The sequence below is a fragment of the Melanotaenia boesemani genome, chromosome 17 (assembly GCF_017639745.1).
Source record: "Melanotaenia boesemani isolate fMelBoe1 chromosome 17, fMelBoe1.pri, whole genome shotgun sequence".
In the NCBI taxonomy this organism is placed as follows: domain Eukaryota; kingdom Metazoa; phylum Chordata; class Actinopteri; order Atheriniformes; family Melanotaeniidae; genus Melanotaenia; species Melanotaenia boesemani.
In genome coordinates this window covers 14,003,578-14,025,909 of record NC_055698.1, presented here as the reverse complement: position 1 = coordinate 14,025,909, position 22,332 = coordinate 14,003,578, and the positions used below count along the sequence as shown (strand labels likewise).

General features: G+C 39.5%; 1 protein-coding gene across 3 annotated transcripts; it reads right to left on the bottom strand.

Moving 5' to 3' along the window:
- Positions 1 to 671: 671 nt before the first annotated feature.
- Positions 672 to 19,700, bottom strand: igf2bp3 (insulin-like growth factor 2 mRNA binding protein 3). Of its 3 annotated transcripts, XM_042012494.1 has the most exons (16): positions 18,936 to 19,700; positions 17,926 to 17,986; positions 12,932 to 12,980; positions 9,650 to 9,701; positions 9,392 to 9,455; positions 8,683 to 8,961; positions 8,445 to 8,579; positions 6,834 to 6,956; positions 6,497 to 6,632; positions 5,823 to 5,954; positions 5,579 to 5,647; positions 3,787 to 3,909; positions 3,567 to 3,641; positions 3,299 to 3,430; positions 3,108 to 3,221; positions 672 to 1,530 (listed from the first exon to the last, which is right to left on the bottom strand). In XM_042012494.1, the coding sequence occupies exons 1-16, from the start codon at positions 19,108 to 19,110 to the stop codon at positions 1,429 to 1,431; spliced, it is 1,821 nt and encodes a 606-aa protein (XP_041868428.1). In that variant the 5' UTR covers positions 19,111 to 19,700; the 3' UTR covers positions 672 to 1,428. The 3 variants fall into 3 exon arrangements, with proteins under 3 accessions (XP_041868428.1, XP_041868430.1, XP_041868429.1); XM_042012496.1 differs by lacking the exon at positions 5,579 to 5,647 and having other exon boundaries at positions 3,787 to 3,906; positions 18,936 to 19,699; XM_042012495.1 differs by lacking the exon at positions 5,579 to 5,647 and having other exon boundaries at positions 18,936 to 19,698.
- Positions 19,701 to 22,332: the final 2,632 nt, after the last annotated feature.

The window sequence follows — 22,332 nt, the reverse complement described above, 5'->3', positions numbered from 1 at the left end:
AGATGATGGACCCTCAGGGAAAAAACTGAGGCAATTTTCTCAATAGTCCTGTCTGCCGCCAGCTGACAGGCACCAACTCTTGCTCCGGGGCTGCTATGTACAAATAGACTTTATGTACAGGGTCATCTCATGTCACACATACACATGTACAATGCCACCTAAAGCACCAGAGTTGAAGGCAAGGTCAGTTGGCAGCTGACCAAATTTTAATTTTTCTTAAAAAAATAAAAATGTTCAAAAGACCATCAGCTTTATAAAGTATACAAAATACCACAAAAGCAAATAAAAAAAAAAATAAAAAAAAATTTTTTAATATATATATATATATATAATCATTTTTTTCTCTTGAGGTACTAGATCCTGAGGTAGTTAAGTAAAATGCATATTTAATTTGTTTTTCTGGGCAGCAGCAGTATGGCACCATTTCCATAAGTGTCATAGTGCTGCCCTCTCTAAATATATATCCATCCTATTTTTTTATATATATATATATATATATATATATATATATATATATATATATATATATATATATATATATATATATATATATATATATATATATATATATATATATATATATATATATATATATATATATATATATATATATATATATATATATATATATATATATTTTATTCATTCATCTATGTATATAGGTCTATCTATAAAATGCATCCGAATTTTTTTTTTTTTTTCTTTCTTTTTTTTTTTAAAATGCCACTATCATTACATGGGGCAGGATGCCCTTTTAATCCACCTTTTCTGGGGTCCTGTCCTAAAACAAGAATCTTTTGCTTAAACATGGCCCACCCAACTAGAGCCAACCTCACCCCCCCTCCCCGGGGAAAAAAATAAAATAAAAAACAAAAGATAACCTCTGTTGGTCCAACTAGAACCGAGCAATGCCTTTTCCTTTTCATAGAAACCTCATGAGAAAGCCTTAACCAATTAAACACTAAAAAGGAAAAATTTAAATCTTAAGTCAACCAAAACATCTTGTCATGTTTGAAGTACCACACCAAGGAGGTGATAGAGGAGGAGGATTCTTATTTCTTTTTTGTTTTTCTAGTGTAAAAGAGAACAAAATAAAAACTAACACCCGTGGGGGGAGGAGAGCAGTTGAGGGGCGCGTACATGTGAGGGCAGGTGAATTTGGTGGGAGCCCTCAGAGGTACATTCTCACAGGATATCCAGAGGTGAAGTGGGTGGAGCTTCAGAGGCGGGAGTTCTTTTTGCCACATTTGAATGGCCATCAAGTAAGTCAAGGAGGGGTGGATGTTTGATTTGGTTTTGATAACCTCTGACCCCTGAGATGAGCATTAGGACCCACTGTCTTCTTCCCCCCCTGGACTCTGCTGCATCTGTCCATCTGTCGAGTCTTCTGACAGATTCAGTCGCCATTCCTCCAGATCTGCTGGATCTTTACTTCCTGCGTGGCATTGGAGGTTGAGCTCCAGGTGGGGCTTTAAGCTGCTGCTGCCTCCTCACCTGGGCCAGGATCTCCTGAATCTTCCTCTGGGCCAGCTATATGACACAATGAAGGTTGGGATCAGACCACAGGAAGAACTAATCATGTTCATAGTTTTTAAAGAAGGATCACATGGCTTTAGATAGGGGATTATAATCACCACCAGCACTTGTTGAACTACAATACTATAAATGGAATTTCTCTGTTTTTTTTACTTATGTCTCATTGCTCAACCTTTATAAAATGCTAGGCATTGGTCTTAACCTGTTGAACCCTAGGGTTTTTGGATGTGTGGTTTGCCCTAAACAGACCTTCCCAAATTAAAAATAACTCCTCTACAGTTATCAGGTCAGTATGTAAAATCTTGGTCTCAATGGCCAAGACCTTACAGAATACATTATTATGAATGTTCATATGTCAAAGAAACAAAAAAAGTGTGTGTGTGTGTGTGTGGGTGGGGGGGGATTATATATCTTTGCTTAATTGTGGGCTTTTTTTTTTGTTTGTGTTTGTTTTTTTAAACAGTAGAAAACATGATAGAAATTAATCTATGCATACTGCATGCATTCAAAAACGGCTTGACTACAACTGCACCAAGTTACATGAAAATAACAAAGCTCATAGATTTTATGAAGGTTTTAGTGTGGATAGTACCAGCCGGACTACTTAGCCACTTGGATACCCAAACTGTTCTAAAGTGTGCCACATGGGGTTTTTACTTCTTGGAAGGGAATCTGACTACAAAAATACAGTGTGCATACAATTCACCATTTAGCCACTATATCAGTTTCTACCACTGCACACAGTATAAAATGAGTTGTAGTTCTCATTAGCATCCAGAACTGGATATAACTATGTCTTTGAGAGCTTCTAAGAGGGTGTATTCAGTTACATTTAACCTTTGCTGTAACTAAGAAAAGAAAAATCAAGATGCCCACAAACAGCAGCATATGAAATTCTGGTGCATGATGCAGTTTCACTAACCATGGACGATTACTCTTAATTTTAGTCGAACGCCATAAATTGACTGAAAATTACCATGAAACAGTAAGGAAATCAAATATATTTGGTAAGAATAGTTTTGGAATTTGCATCCTGTGTGGTAAACATGCAACCTGATGTGCTGGCTGTGAAATGTAAAGGTTGGCTTTGTGTTTGTTTCGAGGTGGATGTGAGGTGGTCGGCCCATTTAAGATAAAGCTTGGTATCATCTGAATGTGTAGCTTTTCTAGTTTCATATTATACCCATTATGTTGTGGTGGAGCAACGGATCACATGCTCTGTTGCGTTTCGTTTTTGCTCATGTTCATGGCACCGTTATTTGTTGCATATTAAAGCAGTTAAACAGTTTGTTGACTAAATGCACTTTTGAGTATTGATTTAGTGGCATTTGAGCTTCTTTTTTGAGAAACAAAGTAACCTTTGTACACACAAACTGGTACACAGCTAGTCGACCGGGTACAGGTTCAACCTGGCTGAATGAGTTAAAATGGACCAATGGCTAATTACATCACATTGATAAAGACAGCATCTTCGTATTATGGTTCAATTTGAGAAAGCAAAACAATGTGTGTGCCTCATGGAAATTGCAAATCTTCCTAAATTATGTAAATATGTACTTTATATGACCCACCTGGCATGCAAAGAAGTGTCCACTGATTTTTACTATGACCTGGTCATTCTCATCCGGTGTCTGGTCCCTGGGCACCACCACTTCTGCACAGGTCAGATTCTGCAGTTCATTTACCTGTAATGAAAAAATATTTAACATGGGAACAAAGTTCTGGCTCAGATTTTTAAGCTATCCATTTTATGTGTGTTTACCGTTTTTCCACCCTTCCCAATGACACGTCCAGCAGCGAAGGAGGGAACCTTGATGTGAGCCTCCAGTTTCACCTCTTCCTTGGGTCCAAAGAAATTCTCCTCTTTCAGCTTGCCAAAGATACGACACTGAGCCTGCAACCAAAAAGAGATTCAGATACAAATTACTCACTGATGCATACATGAAATGGAAATTTCTTCACATAAGTTCTGGTCATAAGGTGATTAACATGCAAACAAGCAAGGATGCAGAGTTGTGAATGTTCAGCACCTTAAACTGAGCCTCTGGTGGTCCAACAATTATGACCATCCTCTGCTTGGCATCCATTCCTTCTGCAGGGGCAATCTGAAAAAGGGTGGACGCAATCTTTAATAAACAGCAGACTTCACTTATGCTTCCAGTTCCTATCAATCAAATGAATATAGGAAGACAGCCAGCATCATCATGGCATCATTAAGATTCTTAGTTTCACTGCATGTCAGTCACTCACCTTAATAGAGGCTCCAGCAAAGTGTGACAGCTGTTTGATGTGTTGACCCTGTTTTCCGATGATGGCTCCCACTGCAAGTGCAGGAATGAACAAGTGAACCGTCTCCGACTCTGGCTGTCCCTGCTGGGTACAAACACCTCAGTAATACAGTGACCAGGTGTGGATCACAGACAGCAACAGCAGACCGTCTACTCAGCTCCAGCCAACAATGTGCAAATGCAGACTGTAGATTAAGCAGCAGCTTCAGTAGTGTGATTCTGAGCTTATACCCTCCCATCTTGACACAGAAATAAACACATCTACTGAATTTATAATAGAATAGTCAATTTAACAATGATTAGTGTGAAGGCATTAAAAAAAAAATAATAACATAAAATTATTCTATCAAAAAGCCAGTCCAACCTTGCCACATGCAAAATATTAGTAACTTAAAAAAAAATAAATCAGTGGGACTGTGGTATCTAAATAGGATGGCCATGTTCAGAACACTGAAAATTTCATTTTAAATAATGCCAGGATGATTTCTGTAAAGTGAGGCCAACTTGACCTCTAGAAGTTGCACTTTGTGTATTTTCTGCCAACATTTACTGCAGCTGATAACTGGGCTCATATAACCAACTAAAATCTGTAGAAGGGCTTTTGATACAAAAGGATTAGTTGGAACCAAATTTTACTTAATGAATGCATCTACAAAGCTTGCAGCACTCACTGACTGAAGGATTTCAGGTAATAAAACAAAGCAGGTGGATGTGCACTCCTCCAAACTCCTTACTCAAAGCCCTTGGAGTTGACATTAGGTGGTCATCAAATGTTCAAAGTTAATTTGAGCCAGGAAGGCCCAACACCAGCAAACAACCAGTTGCATAAGAAATAAGAAAGTACTGGAAACGTGAACACAAAGACATTCTGACGTTTTCAGATGGTGACTAGTACTTTTAACTACTTTATGTGCTTTATATTAAAAACTAATGATCTTTCTAGCGTCAAAGCAAAAACCAAAATGAAAACCAAAACGCACCAACATTTTAAACTGTCCCATATTTTTTAGCACATCCCCCATGTGGCAGTGGACAGCTAAAACAAGTAGATGCATGTGCTGTTATGAAGCACTATGCAGAAGTATGCCTTTTCTCACTCTTCAAAACATTACTATTGAACTATGAATGCTATTCAAACTATGAACTTAGAAGAACTATGAAACGGGGAGTCCAAACTTTCCTACAATATGGCTTTCTTTACCACTGTTGGATGCAAAACTAAAATGTTGTCAGTTTTGTTTCTCCCAAGTGTCATCTATGGTCATGCTGCAGCCTTTCCTCAGGCAAAAAGTAAATGAAGTTAAAGCTGGGAAGAAATAAGCCAGAAGGACTCTAAATATCAATTTTATAAGCCTAAAAATTACATTTTACACAACAGCGAATGTAAGATGTTGTAAAAGATAAAGTTTTAATGGTCATTTTGAAATATAATGAATGGGGTCAGCAGTACCCGAATGTTAAACAGCTTGGCTCTGTCACAAGCCCTAAGGGCAATTAGTGGGAAAACGGACATAATACTACTGCTTCAAAAAAAATTTATGAAACCATTAATATTTTACACCTCATGTCTAAGTAGGGTTCATGATATCACCTCCATTCAGGGTTTAAAATTCTCCTGCCCACCTAACTGAATGCATCAGAACCTGCATGAGAGTTAATTAGTGAGCATCTGGAGGAAATATTGTAGCAAACCAACTCCCTGATCCCGCGAGCAGCCACAAGCCGTGCAAAGCACTTTTGGATGCGTAACTTACAGAAAGGGGCTGGCTGCTCGCCGACAGCATAGAAGCCCAAAATGGCCCCTCACCCCCATAAGGACTGCACTAGAGGAAAAAGGAAACAAAACTGAGTTGCTCAAAAACGGATCTCTATTTTGGTTTTCATGGCTTTCATAAGCCTGACCCAGGAGTGCAGCAAACCAAGTGAACAGTCAGTCTTGGGGTCGTGTAGTGTATGATGAAGGCCACTGTACAGTATGCAGTGGAGCGTGTCACTTACTCCAAAAGATGCACATCCACCATGGGCTCCAGGAGGTGGGACACTGGACATGGAGGGACCCATGCCTGATGCACCACTGGGAAACAAACCCAGGGCGTTCAGATTCAAGCCTGGAATCAGGTTGGATTGGAGCTGAAGAGAAATTTTAGCGTTTGTTAATATACATGTAAAGACTGAAACCCACTGATTCACCGCTTATTTAAAAATCTTACTGATTAATCTCAGAAACTTGATTTATGGAATGAAGGCAAAAACTTAAACTGGTTACATCCTTTAAAACTGAAATTTTCCATTTTCTGTAGAGAATCTTTGGTGATACAGTTTCTTTTAATGCCACTAATGAGCTCTTTCCAGAGGTTTCTTTCACATGTTTTACAACTGAACATGAACAGCTGAGAAGGATTAAAAGAATCAGTTTTCCAAATACCAACACTTGTCATGCTATAATAGCCATATCTGAGAAATTTCTTAAAAATGCATTTGATGAAACTACTTTAATTTAAAAAAAAAAAAAAAAAAAGTTTGCTGTAGTGTTTTTTACATGATGAAACAGGACAAAGGTGCTGCTATGGCAGTTGTATATTTTAGTAATCGTTAACTCATTGTCACTTAACACTTGCTAAAAAGTAAATTTTAGATTTGATCCTTTCAAATAAAGTACAGAAGATGCTTACGTTCATAGCAGCCATGTCGCTCTCATGAGATTCCCTGATCTTCTTCATCACCTCCTCCTCAGCTCTTGAGCACACTTCAATGGAGCCCTTTACTGTGATGGTCCGCTCAGGGTTGTACAGGGTGAGGTCCTGGAGACTGGACAATAGTCCCATGAAAGCAGTTTTTTTTTTGTTTTGTTTTGTTTAAGAGAAAAAAAAAAAAAAAGAGCAGAAAGAAATGATAAAAGCAAATACTATTTAAAAAAAAATCACAACCCCATATTAAACTTTCATAGGGTGACTGCAGATAACCGTGAGGAGATTCATTATTTAGCTCAGTGTGCAAAAACATTCTTACGGTGAGATTGTGATCTTGGTCCCCGTGTCCTGTTCAATTTTCTTCAGGTTGCGTCCTTCTTTTCCTATCAATCTTCCTACAAAGTTGTTGTGTGCAAGGATCTTCAGTGGGATCTCCTCAGTGCTGCACAAGAAGGACAGCGTATCAATTCTGCAAATGCTAAAAATCTAAATATAAGCTAGACAGATAAAGTCTGTTATACTAGTAACCATTTGTCTTCAATGTTGTCAAGTGTCACTATCTGATGATCCCACAGTACAAATATATAGCGTGACTATGTGAAGGACATTTGTAGTAATATTGACTCAGCACTTAAGATGTAAAACAAAGAGGGAACACTATTCCTCCATCAAGGTCCATCCTTGCTCTCATTTTCATTTGTCAGTGAGATTATGTACAAACAGCTGGCTGAATTTAATTCATTGCCTATGGGCAATGAATGAATCCTTGCTTGTTTTGGTGCAGCTCCAGATCACTTTAAAGCAAGGCTAGTCACTTTGGTCCAACAAGCGCCACAGTGCAGCAGGTTTTCAGTGTATCCCTGCTCCAACACACCTGACTCAAATTCATGAGTCATTGTGCAGGAATTCATAGGCTGCTAGACCAATTTAATTTGAGGTGGGTGTGATGGAGAAGGGATACACTGAAAGGCAAGTTTATTTGTATAGCACATGTTGATTCAAAGTGATTTATTGAAACAGTGAAACATTTGAAAATAAGAGGCATAATTTAAAATTAAAAATCAGGAGAAAGGGAAAAGAACCAACGTTAATTAAAAACAGTTTTAAAATGACAATTTTTACTAACTCAAGCCTAAAAAAGAAACAGATCAGATTTAGACGTAAAAACTTTTCAAATGCAGCAGAGAACAGGCAGATCTTTAACCTGGATTTAAATAAACCATTTCAGCTGATCTGAGGCTTTCTGGGAGTTTGTTCCAGACATGTGGAGCACAGAAGTTGAATGCAGCTTCTCCATGTCTGGTTATGACTCTGGGAACTGATAAGAAACTGGATCCAGATGACCTGAGGGTTCTGGTAGGTTCATACTTGGTCAAGAGGCCACTGGTGTATTTTAGTCCTAAACCATTCAGAGCTTTATAGACCAGCAGCAGAACTTTAAAATCTATTCTCTGACGGACAGGGAGCCAAAGTAAAGATCTCAGAGAAGGATTGATGCAGTCCACTTTCTTGGTCTTAGTGAGGACTCAAGCAGCAGAGCAGGACTGCGGCCCTCGTGGGACCTTTGCTTTAGGACATCAGCCTTGGCTAAAGAAGAGGCGGCTCACTGCCACTGATCATTATGATGACCTAGTAAGTCATTTTAAAGCAGTGTAACAGAAGCTTTTGCAAAATGTTTCACATTTCATGTTCAACTCGTTTGACAGTCTATGAAAGTACTTTGTTTTAATTGTCAGTCACAAATTAACTGCATCAAGATGTTTGAATTACCCCCAGTGTTGACCACAATGCAAAAAAAAAAAAAAAAAGTTAGGCCAAGGCCATTTTAAAGAAATAGCCTCTTCACCCCTTTCAAAAGTAAATGGGTGAGACAAATCAAGCTGAAGTCAGGTGAACACAGTATTCAGTCCTTGTTTTGGTACAAACTCACAATTTTGTGTCTAGGGCTTCCTTCTGCATGATCTCCATGATGGTTCTGCAGGCCTTCGAACAGCCTTCAGGGGTTGAGTGAATTGTGATTGGCTTCTCTGCAGCCCCTGCATTTTCTTTCCGATGGATGTCAATCCTAGAGTAAAAGAAAGTTGCAGTCTCATTGTAACAATAATCAAACCAAGGGGGCGCTTTTTACTTGCAAGGTTCAGTTTAATTTCTGACCTCCGTGTACGTACTTTGAGTGGGTCTGTTTGGTGATGTTGCGAATAGTGGCACCCTCTTTGCCAATAATCGCACCTACGAACTGTGTTGGAACAAGCATGCGTAGCGGGATGTCAGACTGCATTTTGGGCCGAGCACCCAAACCTGGAGAACCAGAACGAGGAGGTCCACGTGCATTAAAGCCTCTCCTGCCTCCTGCTGAAGGACCTTCTGGGGCAGCCGTCTCATCTGGGATATATGACACTTTCAAGGCATAGTTTTCCATCATAGATCCATTCAGCTTCTCCATTGCCCTGCAAAGAAAGTAAATATATGCATAAAACTTCTGAATACATCAAAAGAAGCTTTTACAGTAATAAGCTTGAAACAAAACTTTAGTCAGTCAATAGAATGGAGAGACTGAGAAATTTTGGCATGAATGAAAACACATAACTTTGCAAGAAATACAAGAAATTCACTCGTGTGAAACTAGAATTTCCACTTACTGTATACCTCCCTTGTTAGTCTATGGGATTTAAATGTGTTAAGACTTCTACAACCACTCATGCAGAGCGCAACACTGCACTATAACGCATGTACACCAGGGGGCACCAAATGGCCAATTTAACCCCCTCTTTCCAACACATGCATGCACGCATGCACACACACACACACACACACACACACAAAGCAAATCTACATAAATGCATCAACACCAAAGGACAGATGTGCATGTACACTTACAGTCTGGCCTGGTCCTTAGCTGCATATCGAACATTGACTACTGCAGTTTCTGTATCAGTGTTAACTGGGGGGGAGGGGAAAAGTGACACGTTACCATACTGGTATAATTTCAGATTACTTGGCACCATTTGTATTAATTTACCATACTGTAACAAAACCCACATTGCAGGTATTCTAAAGACATTGAGCTTCTTGCAGCAGGGTGACTGGAATACATTTATAACAGGATTGTTGAAAAAGCTGAAACAGTCCATTTACCTTGTTCACAGCTCTCTACTGCACCATATTGAGCCAGCATACTGTCCAAAACCTGTAAAGCAAAAGAAGCCTATTATCATGTGATAGCTTTTACCTGAACCTGTAAAAGTAGTAGCTCTTCTACCAAAAAGAGCCAAGCTCGCTGCCAGAATGCACCAGTTATTCTGAATCACCTTAATTTAACGTTACATTAAATCTGTAAATCTGCAGCATTCTCAAAAAAGCTTGATCTACCAAGTGATGACTCTCTGCTGAGGGCACTTTGTGCTCTTAGTGCTAAGAGAGATGCAAATAAAAACCAAGTTACCTCCCCCTCAAATACAATAAAGCACTACTTCCTAACATGTTGCAACTTTATAGATAAAATACTCAGTAATGGCCAAAAGCATTAAACATAATACAAAACAGCAAGAACAAGTTGGCCAGCGGCCCAAAACTGGAAAACACAGAATTTCAATTCACAGATGTGATCACATGTGGGCGAGAGGGGGAGCAGGGTTCTAAGCTAAGCTAAGACTTCTGACCATGCTCAGCTGAACCTGAGGCCACACCCCCAAGAGCTCAACCCTACTTTCTAACCAACAAGACTGTTCCCCCTGCCCCTGCCCCCTACTCTACTAAACCACCTACCAAGCAGCCTCCCGCCTCCCTGCATTCTCCACTCCCCATCATTGGCTGCTCCTGAATTCAAACAAGTTTCCTAAAGCCAAGCCTTGCTGGCTGCTGACTTCCCTGCCCGTCCATCTGCACAGCCCAGCCAATAGGAATCCAGGCCATTCAGGAAAGGGTGGGGTACATTCCAGCAGGAAGCAGCAGCTGGGGGGAGGGGTGCGAGTTCATGCTACACATTCTGTGAATCAGCGCACATGGAGAGTAGGGGGACGCAGTGCAGGCCCACCCACCCACAACAGATTGTGAACATGCCACTACTCTTCCACCATTCTCTTGTTGAAGAGCTACACACAACATGCCCCATTGTCTTATCTACCTTATAAGCTACGTGCAAGGCCTTCACAGGGAAAGATCTGACTTCGTTCTATCCCTCAGTTCTCCTGACCCTTACCCCCTCAGGAGGGGTTCACCTTTTAAGAAAATAAAATAGCTGACTTGCTACATACTAGGAACACGGGTGGATCTGAAGCTGCAGTTGAGAGACATGCGCACAGAAGGCGAGCCCACCATGGCAAAACCAAGCTTGCCCGTAGCTACTTGATGAATCGGGCTTGAAATCTAAACCATGCATTAACTTTAAGATCTTAGATTATTACTGAACAATTGTGCAGTACATTAAGAAAAATTCTCATTTGATTGAATTCATGGGGCAGAAAAAGTAAACTGAATACAAGCTCATGCTACCACTAAACCTCTGAAGAGGTGAAAATCATAGAAAGCTGCATGAAATTCCAGATTCAAGTAACGTTTAACAATTCCTAAAGATATTTTCACTGCAATTTAAAGATCTTTAAAGTTGACTAATTTAATCTTTTATGAATACATGTCTCCACATAACTTTAAAATCAGATTGAATAGCAGATACTGAATACTGACAAGTTTAATCAAACTTATCACATGCACAAAAAGACAGACATGCTCTACATGGCAAAGGCATACCAGTGCCCAACGCAGTAGGTTCTCACTAAGTAGACAATGGCTGTGAAATCTGATCGTGCTACAAGCTCGCCATTTCTGTGGATATACAATAGACAATAATGACAGCTTTTTGCACATTAACCTTTAAAAATTATTTAAAACAAGTAGACTTTGATATGCAAGAGCCTCAGTTTGCCCACATAAAATATTATCTAAACAATCTGAAAAACCTTTAATGAACTTCTACAACCAGAGATGGTTTGACATGATAAAAAAAAAAAAAGAAAAAAAAAAAAAAAAAAAAAAAAAAGAAAAATCCCCAATTCAAGATTCTTAGAAAAAACTGAGGATGCATTTTTGCCTAAAAGGCAAAGGCTCACTTTCAGGGTTAAAAATCCACATTACACCAAATAATTCAGACAATTTAAGCCGTTTGTGCTGGATGAGTGGTGTGTGTTAATTTTTATTTATTTTTGAAGATTGGTTTTCTTCATGTCAGACAAGGCTCTAAGCCTTCTGATCATTAATGAAGCAAATGTGTGTGTAAAAATCAGACTGTGTGCACACCAGCACAGTAATAGTTTACACTTATCAGTGTCAGGATTGTAAAATAAAATTTATTGGCACTGAGCTAAGAAAATTACACACTATTACAAGGATCTTTATATTTCACTGGACTGAAATCACTGCTGTAACTCAAAATCTGAAATAAGCTCTACAAATACATTAGGAGACAGCATCAAAGTGTAAAACAAAAACCACCAATTCTGATTTGTCCGTTTACATGCCAGGGAAACACTTATGCAACCGCTTAAAAATGAACCTGTCTTACTTATCAGAAGCATATATTCAAAAACAACAACAACAGCATTTTTTTTAATACAGAAAAAAAAAAGAAAAAAAAAGAAAACACCATTCAGCACAATATCAAGACTCTTGCATTGGCCAGATTCAACCTCTTGTTTCTTGAATGTTCCATGATCACACACATCCGCATTTTTTAATTATTCATTTACTTACACATTCAAAGACACGCATGTTAGGTTAGATAAACAAGTCTATTGTAAATAAAACTGCATGTCTCAATGGGACTACTTGTATAAATAAAGGTTAATAAATACACTTCTGGGTAGCAAAGCATGTGGTATGAAAAGGACTTCAATTATCTAATTTGATCGGTGTTGAAATTACAAGAAAAAAAAAATCCCCTCATAAGAGGTTCTAATGCATTTAAGAGTGCGTGTACTACAAGTTGTAAAACCAACCAAAGAAATCTTTGTATTTTAAGTGGTCTTATAGGTTGACCTAAACATGTAGGACTGAATTTCCACAAATGCTGACCTGGGGGATTTTGCCAACACTGTCAGATTTGTCTGCGATTTATCCATGTCCACCACTTAAGTAAATAAAGCATGCAAAATAATTAAAGCCTTTAAAGTCTTTAAAGTCTCTTATCCAATGACAATTTCTGATCAACCAATTTCAGGCAGCCACCACCACCCCACTCGATTGACCTAAGCTGCACCTCTAATCAAATTAACTTAACTCTGTAGGGCAACTGTAATAATAAAAAATAAATTAATTAAAAAAGGGAAGGTGTAAAGTGACTCTAGAGGCTACCAAGTGAAAGCCCAGTCAGGCTGCCCCATGGTGCCCCGCCCTGGAACCAGTTAGCATCCTGTTAGCACTCACCTCCCACTGCATATGAGGCGGGATGTTCCTGATCTGCAGCTTACAGCTCCTGGAGACACAAAAAGGAAGAGGGTGGGGAAAGAAAATGGAGGAAAAGGATGGGAGAAAGATCTGTTAATATCAGATTTAAAAAAAAAAAAAAAAAAAAAAAAAAAAAAAATTTAAAAAAAGGACACCATGATGCCAATGAAGTTTAAAGAAAAATAAAAATCCTATCTGCCCTTCATTTGCTGCAATAAACTGAAATCAGTGAAGTTCAGGATCAAAATTATGTTCCCAACTCAGGCGGACGGTGACAAGATCCAACTCTGTGGATTAAGATAAACTGAGGGAGTGCTAAATCTGAGCAAAAGAAGGAAAATATATATTTAAAAAAAAAAATAAATGAAAAAAAAAAATATGTATATATAAAAAAAAAGCAGCTTTTTTTTTTCCTCTTTCTTTTCAACCCACCGAGTAAAGCATGTGCTCTCTACACACTAAATCATGAGGCTTCAGCCGCTGTAAGTCTCAGGCCCACTCTTTTCAGCCCAAACAGACACTTATCAAGGAGCAGCCAGCTGTTGTAGCAAAATGGGGGGGGGGGGGGGGGGGGGGGTCACAAGCCTACAGAAACTAGCAGGAATCTGCTAGCGGAGTCACACTAACAACTCAAAATCGCATGCTTGTTCATAGAGAACATGCATACAGCTGAAGCAAGTGGAGGCTAGCAGTTACAATGGTACTGCTGTGCTCTGTCACCAGAAACAAGTACAGAAATCCCCAATTCATTTCTTTAGCATTAGGGTTCCCACTTGTTTCATTGGTTTTGTGCACAACATCATGAGTATACTGGGTATGTGTGGAGGTCATGCAGACAATGGAACTTGTGGATCAATGAGTCAGAGTTTCACAAGTGTCCGCCTGCATGTGGCGACCGTATAAAAATGTGAGAAAAGTTCAAGCTATTCCAAAGTCCACAGTCTGTTAACACAAGCAGATCTACAGGAACAAAATGTACATATGGATGAAAGCTTGAGCATAAACACGGAGTCAAACCTTGACCCCAAAGTGTTTTCATTATCAGCCTTACACTCATGAAACCTATACAGTATGTGCACCTAATTCAAAGTTGTTTGTAGCCATTTTGTGTGTGTAGTAAGTGTAATATCTTTAGAGTAATACTGCTTATATTTCCTTTAAGCCTCAGCTGCTCAGTGACGTTTAAATGGAGCTAATCCACTTGTACAAACTGTCTTCCTGCTAATGGCTGCCTTGTTATTTCCATTGTGTTAAAAAAAAAATTTTAAATCTTACAGGCAGGATATATCTGTCATGGAGTACAAAAAAGTCAAGAAATAAAAACAGAAATTTTAATATTCCACACAGTTAAGTGTGTTCATGTGCAACAAGGTTTACAAAATGTTAAACTGTTGAGTTTTGATGTTATAAATTATAGTCATGCTAACAGTAGATTAATGTAAGTCCTAGGACACTAGGAAACTACTACATTCTAAATGGGCAAATTGTAAAGAAAATTCCAAAATAAGTTAACAGGAATTTCAACCCTTTCCGGCCCACTGTGCCATTCCTGGCTGATCTAGCCCCCTTCTCCAGGCTCATTCTGTATGCTTCGCATTGCAGTGGAAACGCCATGCGAAAAGTGCAACTGCACAAAGTACTTCCAGTCGGATTAACCTATAGCTCCACACACACACACACACACAAGAAGTCAGCCAGAGTATGTGGTAGGGTGAGGTGGGGGTTGTGGGTGGTATACATTCCTAGCCCCAAGCCTTTGATTTAGGGAGGTGTGTGTATGTGTGTGGGGTGTGGTATAGAGGATGGGGGGTGGCCCTATTTCAGGCAAGGGTAACAAGGGCCCTCTCTGCCCTGTGGGGGTGGGGCCCTGTTGCCATGGACACAGACAAGTCCACTGACAGGAACATGTAGAGCAGGGTTAAAAGTGGCAGAAGGGAAGGAGGAGAGGCCCAGGAGTGACTGGGGTTGGCTTGTCATGTGAGGGCCAGGAGGAGGCCAGGTTCCTTATTACTTTCAAAATGGACCAACATTAAAAATTTGCCCCTTCCTCAGTCACCCAGCTGAGATATATGGAACTGCACAGCAGTAATTATGCACACAGCCATATGCAACCATGCACATGCATTCATAAGAACCACAGAAGGTACTAGCATGTACAACACCTGTATTCATCACCAGCTGCCAGCATCCACCCTTACTGAAGCACCTCTCAACTTCTACAAAGCATATTTTGGTCTCCATTATAAAATACATTTCTTTAGAGGGGAAAGTAAAGAAGTTAAACAAGGGTCCACATTGTGACACCCAAGTCCTCACCCCAAATAAGTCTTTTGTATGCAGGTGGGCTCCATGGTGACCCCAGGACCCACAACTCTTGTAATAAGACTCAAGAGCAATTTTGCAAAAAGAATCCTGATAGGATCTGTGTGTTTTTTTTATTTTATATTTTTTTTCCCTACTCTTGCTTTAGGGGAAAAAAAAAAAAACAAAAAAACAAAACAAATGAAGTCAAAACTTTAAAAGGCAACTGAATCAATTTGATAAACAATATGGCATTTAGGAAAATATTCAAGGTGCACACCTTTGAGCATAAATTGTTTGTCTGAACCCCCCCCCCCACCACCACATACACACACACACAAACTCACCCCCTCCTTTAATCATGCCATTTTCTTGCCTCTGTATGATGCAAATGTAAAAAGCAAGCTGGCTTTTTCATGAATTTATCTCACACAGAGAAAAATTTGAACTAATATATTTAGGTAGTGTACACAATGACCATGATTAAGTTTTAGTTTGCTACTTAACAAAAACATATGTAAGGTGTAGTTACACTTTTTTTTTTGGATGTTTCATATCAACTGAAAAATGGGGTTTTGAAAAGATGGTTCATCTGGAAGATTATAGAAATGCTTGACTTCCTAGTTTTAAAAAAAAAAATGCACAAGCTTTCTTATGGATAAATACATAAAGCTGAAGAGTGTCAAAAGTAGGTGTCATTTTATCATATATAAAATATATAAAAAATATTTACAATTTGTTTACAGAATTTAGCTCAGCTTCATTAATTTTAGTTTAAGTGCCAAAAAAAAAAAAATACAAATACATATATATTTTTTTTAAAAAGTCACGATTGGTCATTGCATTTGTTTTACTAAAACCAGTGGTGACAATTTTTCCTTCAATATCATACCCAGTTCACAAGAACAAGCATGAGTTCTTCGACCATATGGGTGTTTTTAAACAGTTAAACGGCATGCTCTGCAGCACGTCACTCACAGTCCTATCTTCATGAACCCCACAATGTGGCCACCCCATCTTGATCCCAGTCTGCTTTAGCACTTCCCCTTCCTGATGAGTTCAAAGGTTAAGCCATGGTGATTGGCCAAGCCTCCAGCTGAAATTTGCAGGGCTGGAATGTAAAGAGGGGGCCCAGTGCAGGCAAAGTATGTGTAGTGTAATGTGTTGTTTTTTTTTTTTTTTTTTTAATAAATAAAATATATATATATATATATATATATATATATATATATATATATATATATATATATATATATATATATATATATATATATATATATATATATATATATATATATATATATATATATATATATATATATATACATACATACACACACACACACACATATACATACACACACATACATATATACACACACACACAGGGCACGTTTTGCTTTTTTGACCCCTTTCCCTAATTTAAGTATGGCTGTAACTGCAGTCTGCTGCTGCCATAGACAACAAGACAGGCTGCACTAAGTGGTAGCAATGTCACCATTTTTTCCTGAGGAAGGTGTTGACGTTTAACCAAAATTCACATTGAGCTCAACTGGTTTATTCATGCACTCTACAACTAAACCCAACAAACAAGATGCCGTGTGAAGTTTGTGTAGCATATTTAAATACATTTAAAAAAAATTTAAAACTTAAATTGCGTTTTTACGTCCAAACACTTTCTAGATTATTTTAACAACCAAGTATAACAATTTAATTGCCTACGTCTTTCGCCATGACTTGCATTTTAAATGCGGCTTCTTAAATTGTAGTAAATTCCACCAAACGTCAAAAGACGATGCAGTTAATTTAACATATGCCTCTTATAAGATAGATATACCCATTTGTAATTAATAGTATTTCATTTATTTCAAATAAAAGGATCAAATATGAGAAAATTGCGTCACCACCAACAACACCACGTACACACTATCCAAAACTCCCAGCAATTTGCGCCCACAGCATAGATTACGTGCTGCTCACAAATACATTGTACACCTTTTTGGAACGTATTGAAAAACGATCTAGTGTAGTTTGGGGGTGTAGCTCTAAGAGAGGGTTTTCGTGACTTGGGCCCCAAACCTCCCATTCCACTCGCGTTTGGGAGTCCATCTCATGCAACAGAAGCACAATGTGCTGAGAAGGGCGGAAGCGTAGGGCAAGCAGGGAGAATGACGGTCAGATCCTTCTCAAATGGACGACTCCACAAGGCCTGTACGCCTCAAATCAAGCCTGCATTCACTCTTAACACACTTCTGCCTGCACACTCAGGGATTTAGTAGCCGTCTGAGCTTTGAGTTCAAGTGATGGGCACTGTACGTGTGCTTAAAAAATAATAGTGGCAGTGCAAATGCGATATGTGCAAGCATGTGCTAAATAAACCCAAATACACAACGGTTTTAGGAGCACTCCTCAGTAATGGCGAAAGGAGGGCGTACAGTACAACTCCATACGCCCCTCCAATTCAACTCTAGAGCATTCAGGGAGAAAAATATGCAATTTAGCCAAAAATAACATACGTATGAATTAACAATCCTGCTCTGCAACACACACCTTCTGTTTCACTTTATAAAAATAAATAAATTATGCTTGTGTCGAAAATGGCTACTGTGAGGCGAAAAAAAATTATAACTCCCACGAGTTGAACCAAGACTAGTTAATAAAATCTGACCTACCTTTGGCGTTTAGGAACCGAGTGCTCCACTTCAAGAACTTTCCCGTGAAGTTCAACTTTACCTATAAAAACAATAACAAAAACAAAACAAAAAAAACAACTACCTTTAATTTTTTGAAGCCACATGACCTCTTACACAGGCTTCATGTTTTTGTATGTGTGTGTGTTTTAGGGTGGCATTTACTACCCATGTATGGAGGGTGCTAAAAATCCCAAAACGGGCAAATGTAGAGACGCCTATTTTGGATTTTAGCATAAATTGTTCAAAGTGTGTGAGCCACTAATAGCACGAGGACACAGCAGAGCCTGACATGGACTCAGTTCGTAAAATTATACGAGTTTAACTAAATTATTACGTGTTTTGTACCAACAGGCTCAACTTCAATATAATGACAACCCACGAAACGAGGTAAATAATACACAAAAGCAAAATTGTGGTGTGGCTCACTTGGTTGGCCTACATTTCACCAACACAATTAAACCACCTGGTGTGTCAGCATGGACGAAATGGCTTCACAATGTAGCGAGCTTTTGCTACAAGAGAAGGCCTATACTTTGAAACCTGGAGAAGAGTGCAAGTTCGGAATGAAACTGATCAAAAAACAGCAACAAAACACGCTCCCAATCGTGCCCAAGTGAGCACACAATCAGGTTCACTTCACGGCGTCCACAGCCCCGCTGCTTATGCACCCTACTGCCCTGAACAGCACAAACAGTAAAGCTTTGGTATCCCCATGATTGTGTTTACTCGACCATTTTATCAAGCTACACACAGTGAAATTACAAGGGCAGAATTACACTCCAACCTAAAGGAAGCCATTTATCAGAGCCCACAGTGTCAAAAGGCCAAGTAAAGGTTGTGTGAGAGAAACGCTTGGATACACCCCCACCCTACAGGACTACATGCATTTCTCTCAGGGGCCCTGAAGTAAATGCAATCTCTACAATTGCAGCAGTTCGTGTCTATTTTTTAATTTTCACTTTTTAAAAAAAGTGTCTAACATTACTCACCTGAAAGAACATCGATGGCCCTCATTGCAGCCTTCTCGTCGGGGCAATCCACAAATGCATAGCCAGTTTTGACAAGAAATGGACCACTGTGCGGAATCTTCCACTGCTCAAAGATAGTTTCGAAGTCCTCTTCGCTCGCCTCTGCGCTTACGTTGCCAATGTATAGCTTATTCATGATCCACGCCGAAAAGGAACAATCTTTACGCTGAGGGAGAGAGTTACTTGCTCTCACGGATATGCAGTGTTTGGAGTAGCCCAAATCGCCTTTACTACTACGGAGTGGCTGTGGCGTGCTTCCCGGTCGTTCAAGCCACAGATAGATTTAAACTGGCAGCCTCACAGTGCGTTTGCGCTCCCTCGCCCCTCTGTCGCGCAATAAATAAATGCTCAATTATTAATCTCGTGTCTCCGAACGATGGCGGGCTGGGTGAAAAGGAGGAGAAACTACTTTGTGTCTTCCTCCAAACCCCTTTGGCAAAGAGACAGAGAATGTCACACACGGTAAGGCTGGCGCCCGCCTCTAAGTCTACAGCCCAGAATAAGAAGAAGAAGAAAGGGGTGGAAAAAAAATCCACTGCTATTCCGGCTTTTTTGAATGAGCCACGTGTTCAAACTACAAATCAGCCCACACGTGAGGAATCCCAATTGCTCAATTAAGTGTTTGGAATTGGGGAAATTTGCACGAAGAATCTGGGGTGGGGACAGCAAAGGGGAGTGAAGAAAAAAAGGAGGGGAAGAGTGGATTGGTGTTGGGGGGGAAAAAACCTGGCGAGCTATGTGCGTAAAGGGATTCCGTGAGAAACTAGTGTATCTTTACTAGAATCACATTCGTGTGCCTTTCTCTGCAAAGCCTCGATTCTCATTGGTCGGCTGAGGAATAGTAAAACGGCAGTGCGCTCACGCACGCCCATAGCAGGGAGACGCTGATACTGCGGGGGCTTGTGCGCCCGGCTGTGCTAAGTGCGCTGTACTACTGATGACACAGTTGAAGGAAAAGGGGGTGGGGCCATTCATAAATGATGTTGCACTATATTGTTAAATTGCATATTTGGCACGTTGAATTTTAAATATCTTGCCTATAGGGGAAGCCCTGCGTCGCTCATTGGGCCCTCACGCAATGTGGTAATGACACGTACTACTATCCACATGACGGCATCCATCTTCTTCAGCAAGCGTGGAGCCATGCCCTCTCTGATCCATAGCTCAAAGTCCAACAGCAGGCCCGATTTACCCGATTGCCACACAAAAATACTATTAAGGGGGTATCTTAGAACTACAGACACTCTAGTGCCGCTTGAGCCATTTTCTAATATCATTCGGGCTTTTTTGGCGCAACGAGGAAGCCATGTGGAGCAAATACACATGGCGAATTCCTTCTGCTATACCTCCGGCATGGATTTGAATTTACTGAAAGAGGGAGTGGTCTCCAACACCAAATGTACCCTTAGTGTCCTAAGGCATAGAACACATTTAGTCATGTGTGGAATACGTGTTTAAAACGTTACACAACAGTCATTGGGATCTTTTGTAAATCATAAGCAGGTATGGTTTACGCATAGATCACTGCACGTAGCCTAATGCCAAAACATATGGGAAAAGGGAATCCATAGACCTACCTGTTGATGGCGAGAGGTCGACTTTGTAACAAAGCGAAACTCTGCAAGGTTTTCAACAACAAAGACCCAAGAATGAACATATGCACACAGGATCATGTTAATCACTGATTCCAAACTGGCAGTCCATGTTTGGAGGAGGCCAGTGAAGCACACAAAATAGTTTATTTAAAATTCAGATAGATGGAAGAAAGCCTATTTGATACAATCCATCTACCTACAGATCAATGCATTAAATCAACTCTGCATGGTATTTTAACTATGTGTGTGATTGTGTTATGTTTTAATGCATTGCACCTAATCTATATTGATCCCAGAATATTAACACAACAAAATATTAAAATCAATTCCCAGCTTGTGGTTTGAATCAAACGCTGCACAACTGTTACCATTTAAATTAGAATAATCAGTGCCTCTTTAAAACTTAATCAGAGAGGAACTCCACCTTATCATTAAAGCATTTGCATAACTCGTTTTAGATAACTTTGTTTTAAACAGGTTCCTTATCTAAGTTCAGAGAAACAGTGTTTACATATGCTCAATAGGCAACATGCCTCAGCTTAATTTGAGGATGGTGAGCTCCTGGTGTGTTACCAGTTTGATATGTGACCATAAAAAAGACATTACAAATTGCAATAATGGAGCGATACTAATGGGCTATTTTTAAACAAAATTATACTGCAGCCATAAAGTAAGGTTAACTAGTTACACAACAGTATTGACTTTGACCTCACTCTCTCCCAGGCCAAATATATGTTTTCATCGTAGAGAATAGCAAATTAAAGCCTCTGCTGTAACAGTCTGAAAATTTAGGAAAGTGTTGGAAAAGTTTTTTTAATTACTTCCTATTGCTCACAGCATTACAGCTGTCAGTGTTAATAGCTATGCTTTGAAATGACATGATAATGTAGTGTTTCTAATGAATAGACCTAGGTGTGCATGCACATGTAAAAGCAGGTTACAAAGTGAGTGTTGGTTTAGTGGCCCCTTCAGACTGGGGCCATGGTTGTCTCATGGCTGTGGGTTACTCCTCTGCTGCTGTGCAAACACACTGAGCTCTCTGATTGGTAGAGCAGGCTGGCCAATCAGAGGGCTGCAGACCCGCTCCGTACTACTTCTGCTGGCTCGGCCTCAGCGCGCTCATTCATTGGCTACCCGGCTCGACAATTCTATATGAATCAGCGCGCCAATTATGCATTTCTCCCCATGTTCCCTCTGCTTGGCTCTGTTATAAAGCATACAGATGTAACGAAACACGAACCTATTGCCAAATCTGAGGCGCTTTCACTAACGGTTTTCGGCTTTTCAGGAAGTTTATGCTCAGTTTACATTTATGGAGTATACATATATATAGGTTAACTGAACAAGGAATAAAATATAGTGTTTTAAAACAGCTTCCAGAGCAAGATCATGCAAACTTTTGATTGTTTTATAATTTTTTAAGAGTTTCAACCCTTGAAAAGTTTCTTAAGTTTTTAATCAGGAACAAAATGCTTACCTCTTCCGTATGGACCTATATTATGAATATATGAGGCGCGACCGCTTTCAGTTAGCCAAATTAGGTTCATACAATTTTTTACAAGCCAATTTCTTTGGCTTTAATGATTTTTACTTCACATAAAATAACGAAGTACACGGAGGAGCTCAGTATAGACGTTATCCTGCCTGTTGAAGAGTGTCTAAACAGATGGTGCTTTGTGTTGCTGCTGGACGTATAGAGGCAGCAGCCATGTGAGTTCTCGCCTGGCTCTGTCGGTTTAAATGAACTGATGCATGGCTGCAGC

What these genes read in the sequence shown, in the direction of transcription:
- igf2bp3 (XM_042012494.1), bottom strand. Translation starts at nt 19,110, where the DNA reads ATGAATAAGCTATACATTGGCAACGTAAGCGCAGAGGCGAGCGAAGAG. An exon ending in TCGGTTCCTAAACGCCAAAG is followed by an intron (nt 12,981 to 17,925) that starts GTAGGTCAGATT and finishes TTGTGTCTCCAG; the next exon opens with GAGCTGTAAGCTGCAGATCA. An exon ending in GACACTTCTTTGCATGCCAG is followed by an intron (nt 1,531 to 3,107) that starts GTGGGTCATATA and finishes TGTGTCATATAG; the next exon opens with CTGGCCCAGAGGAAGATTCA.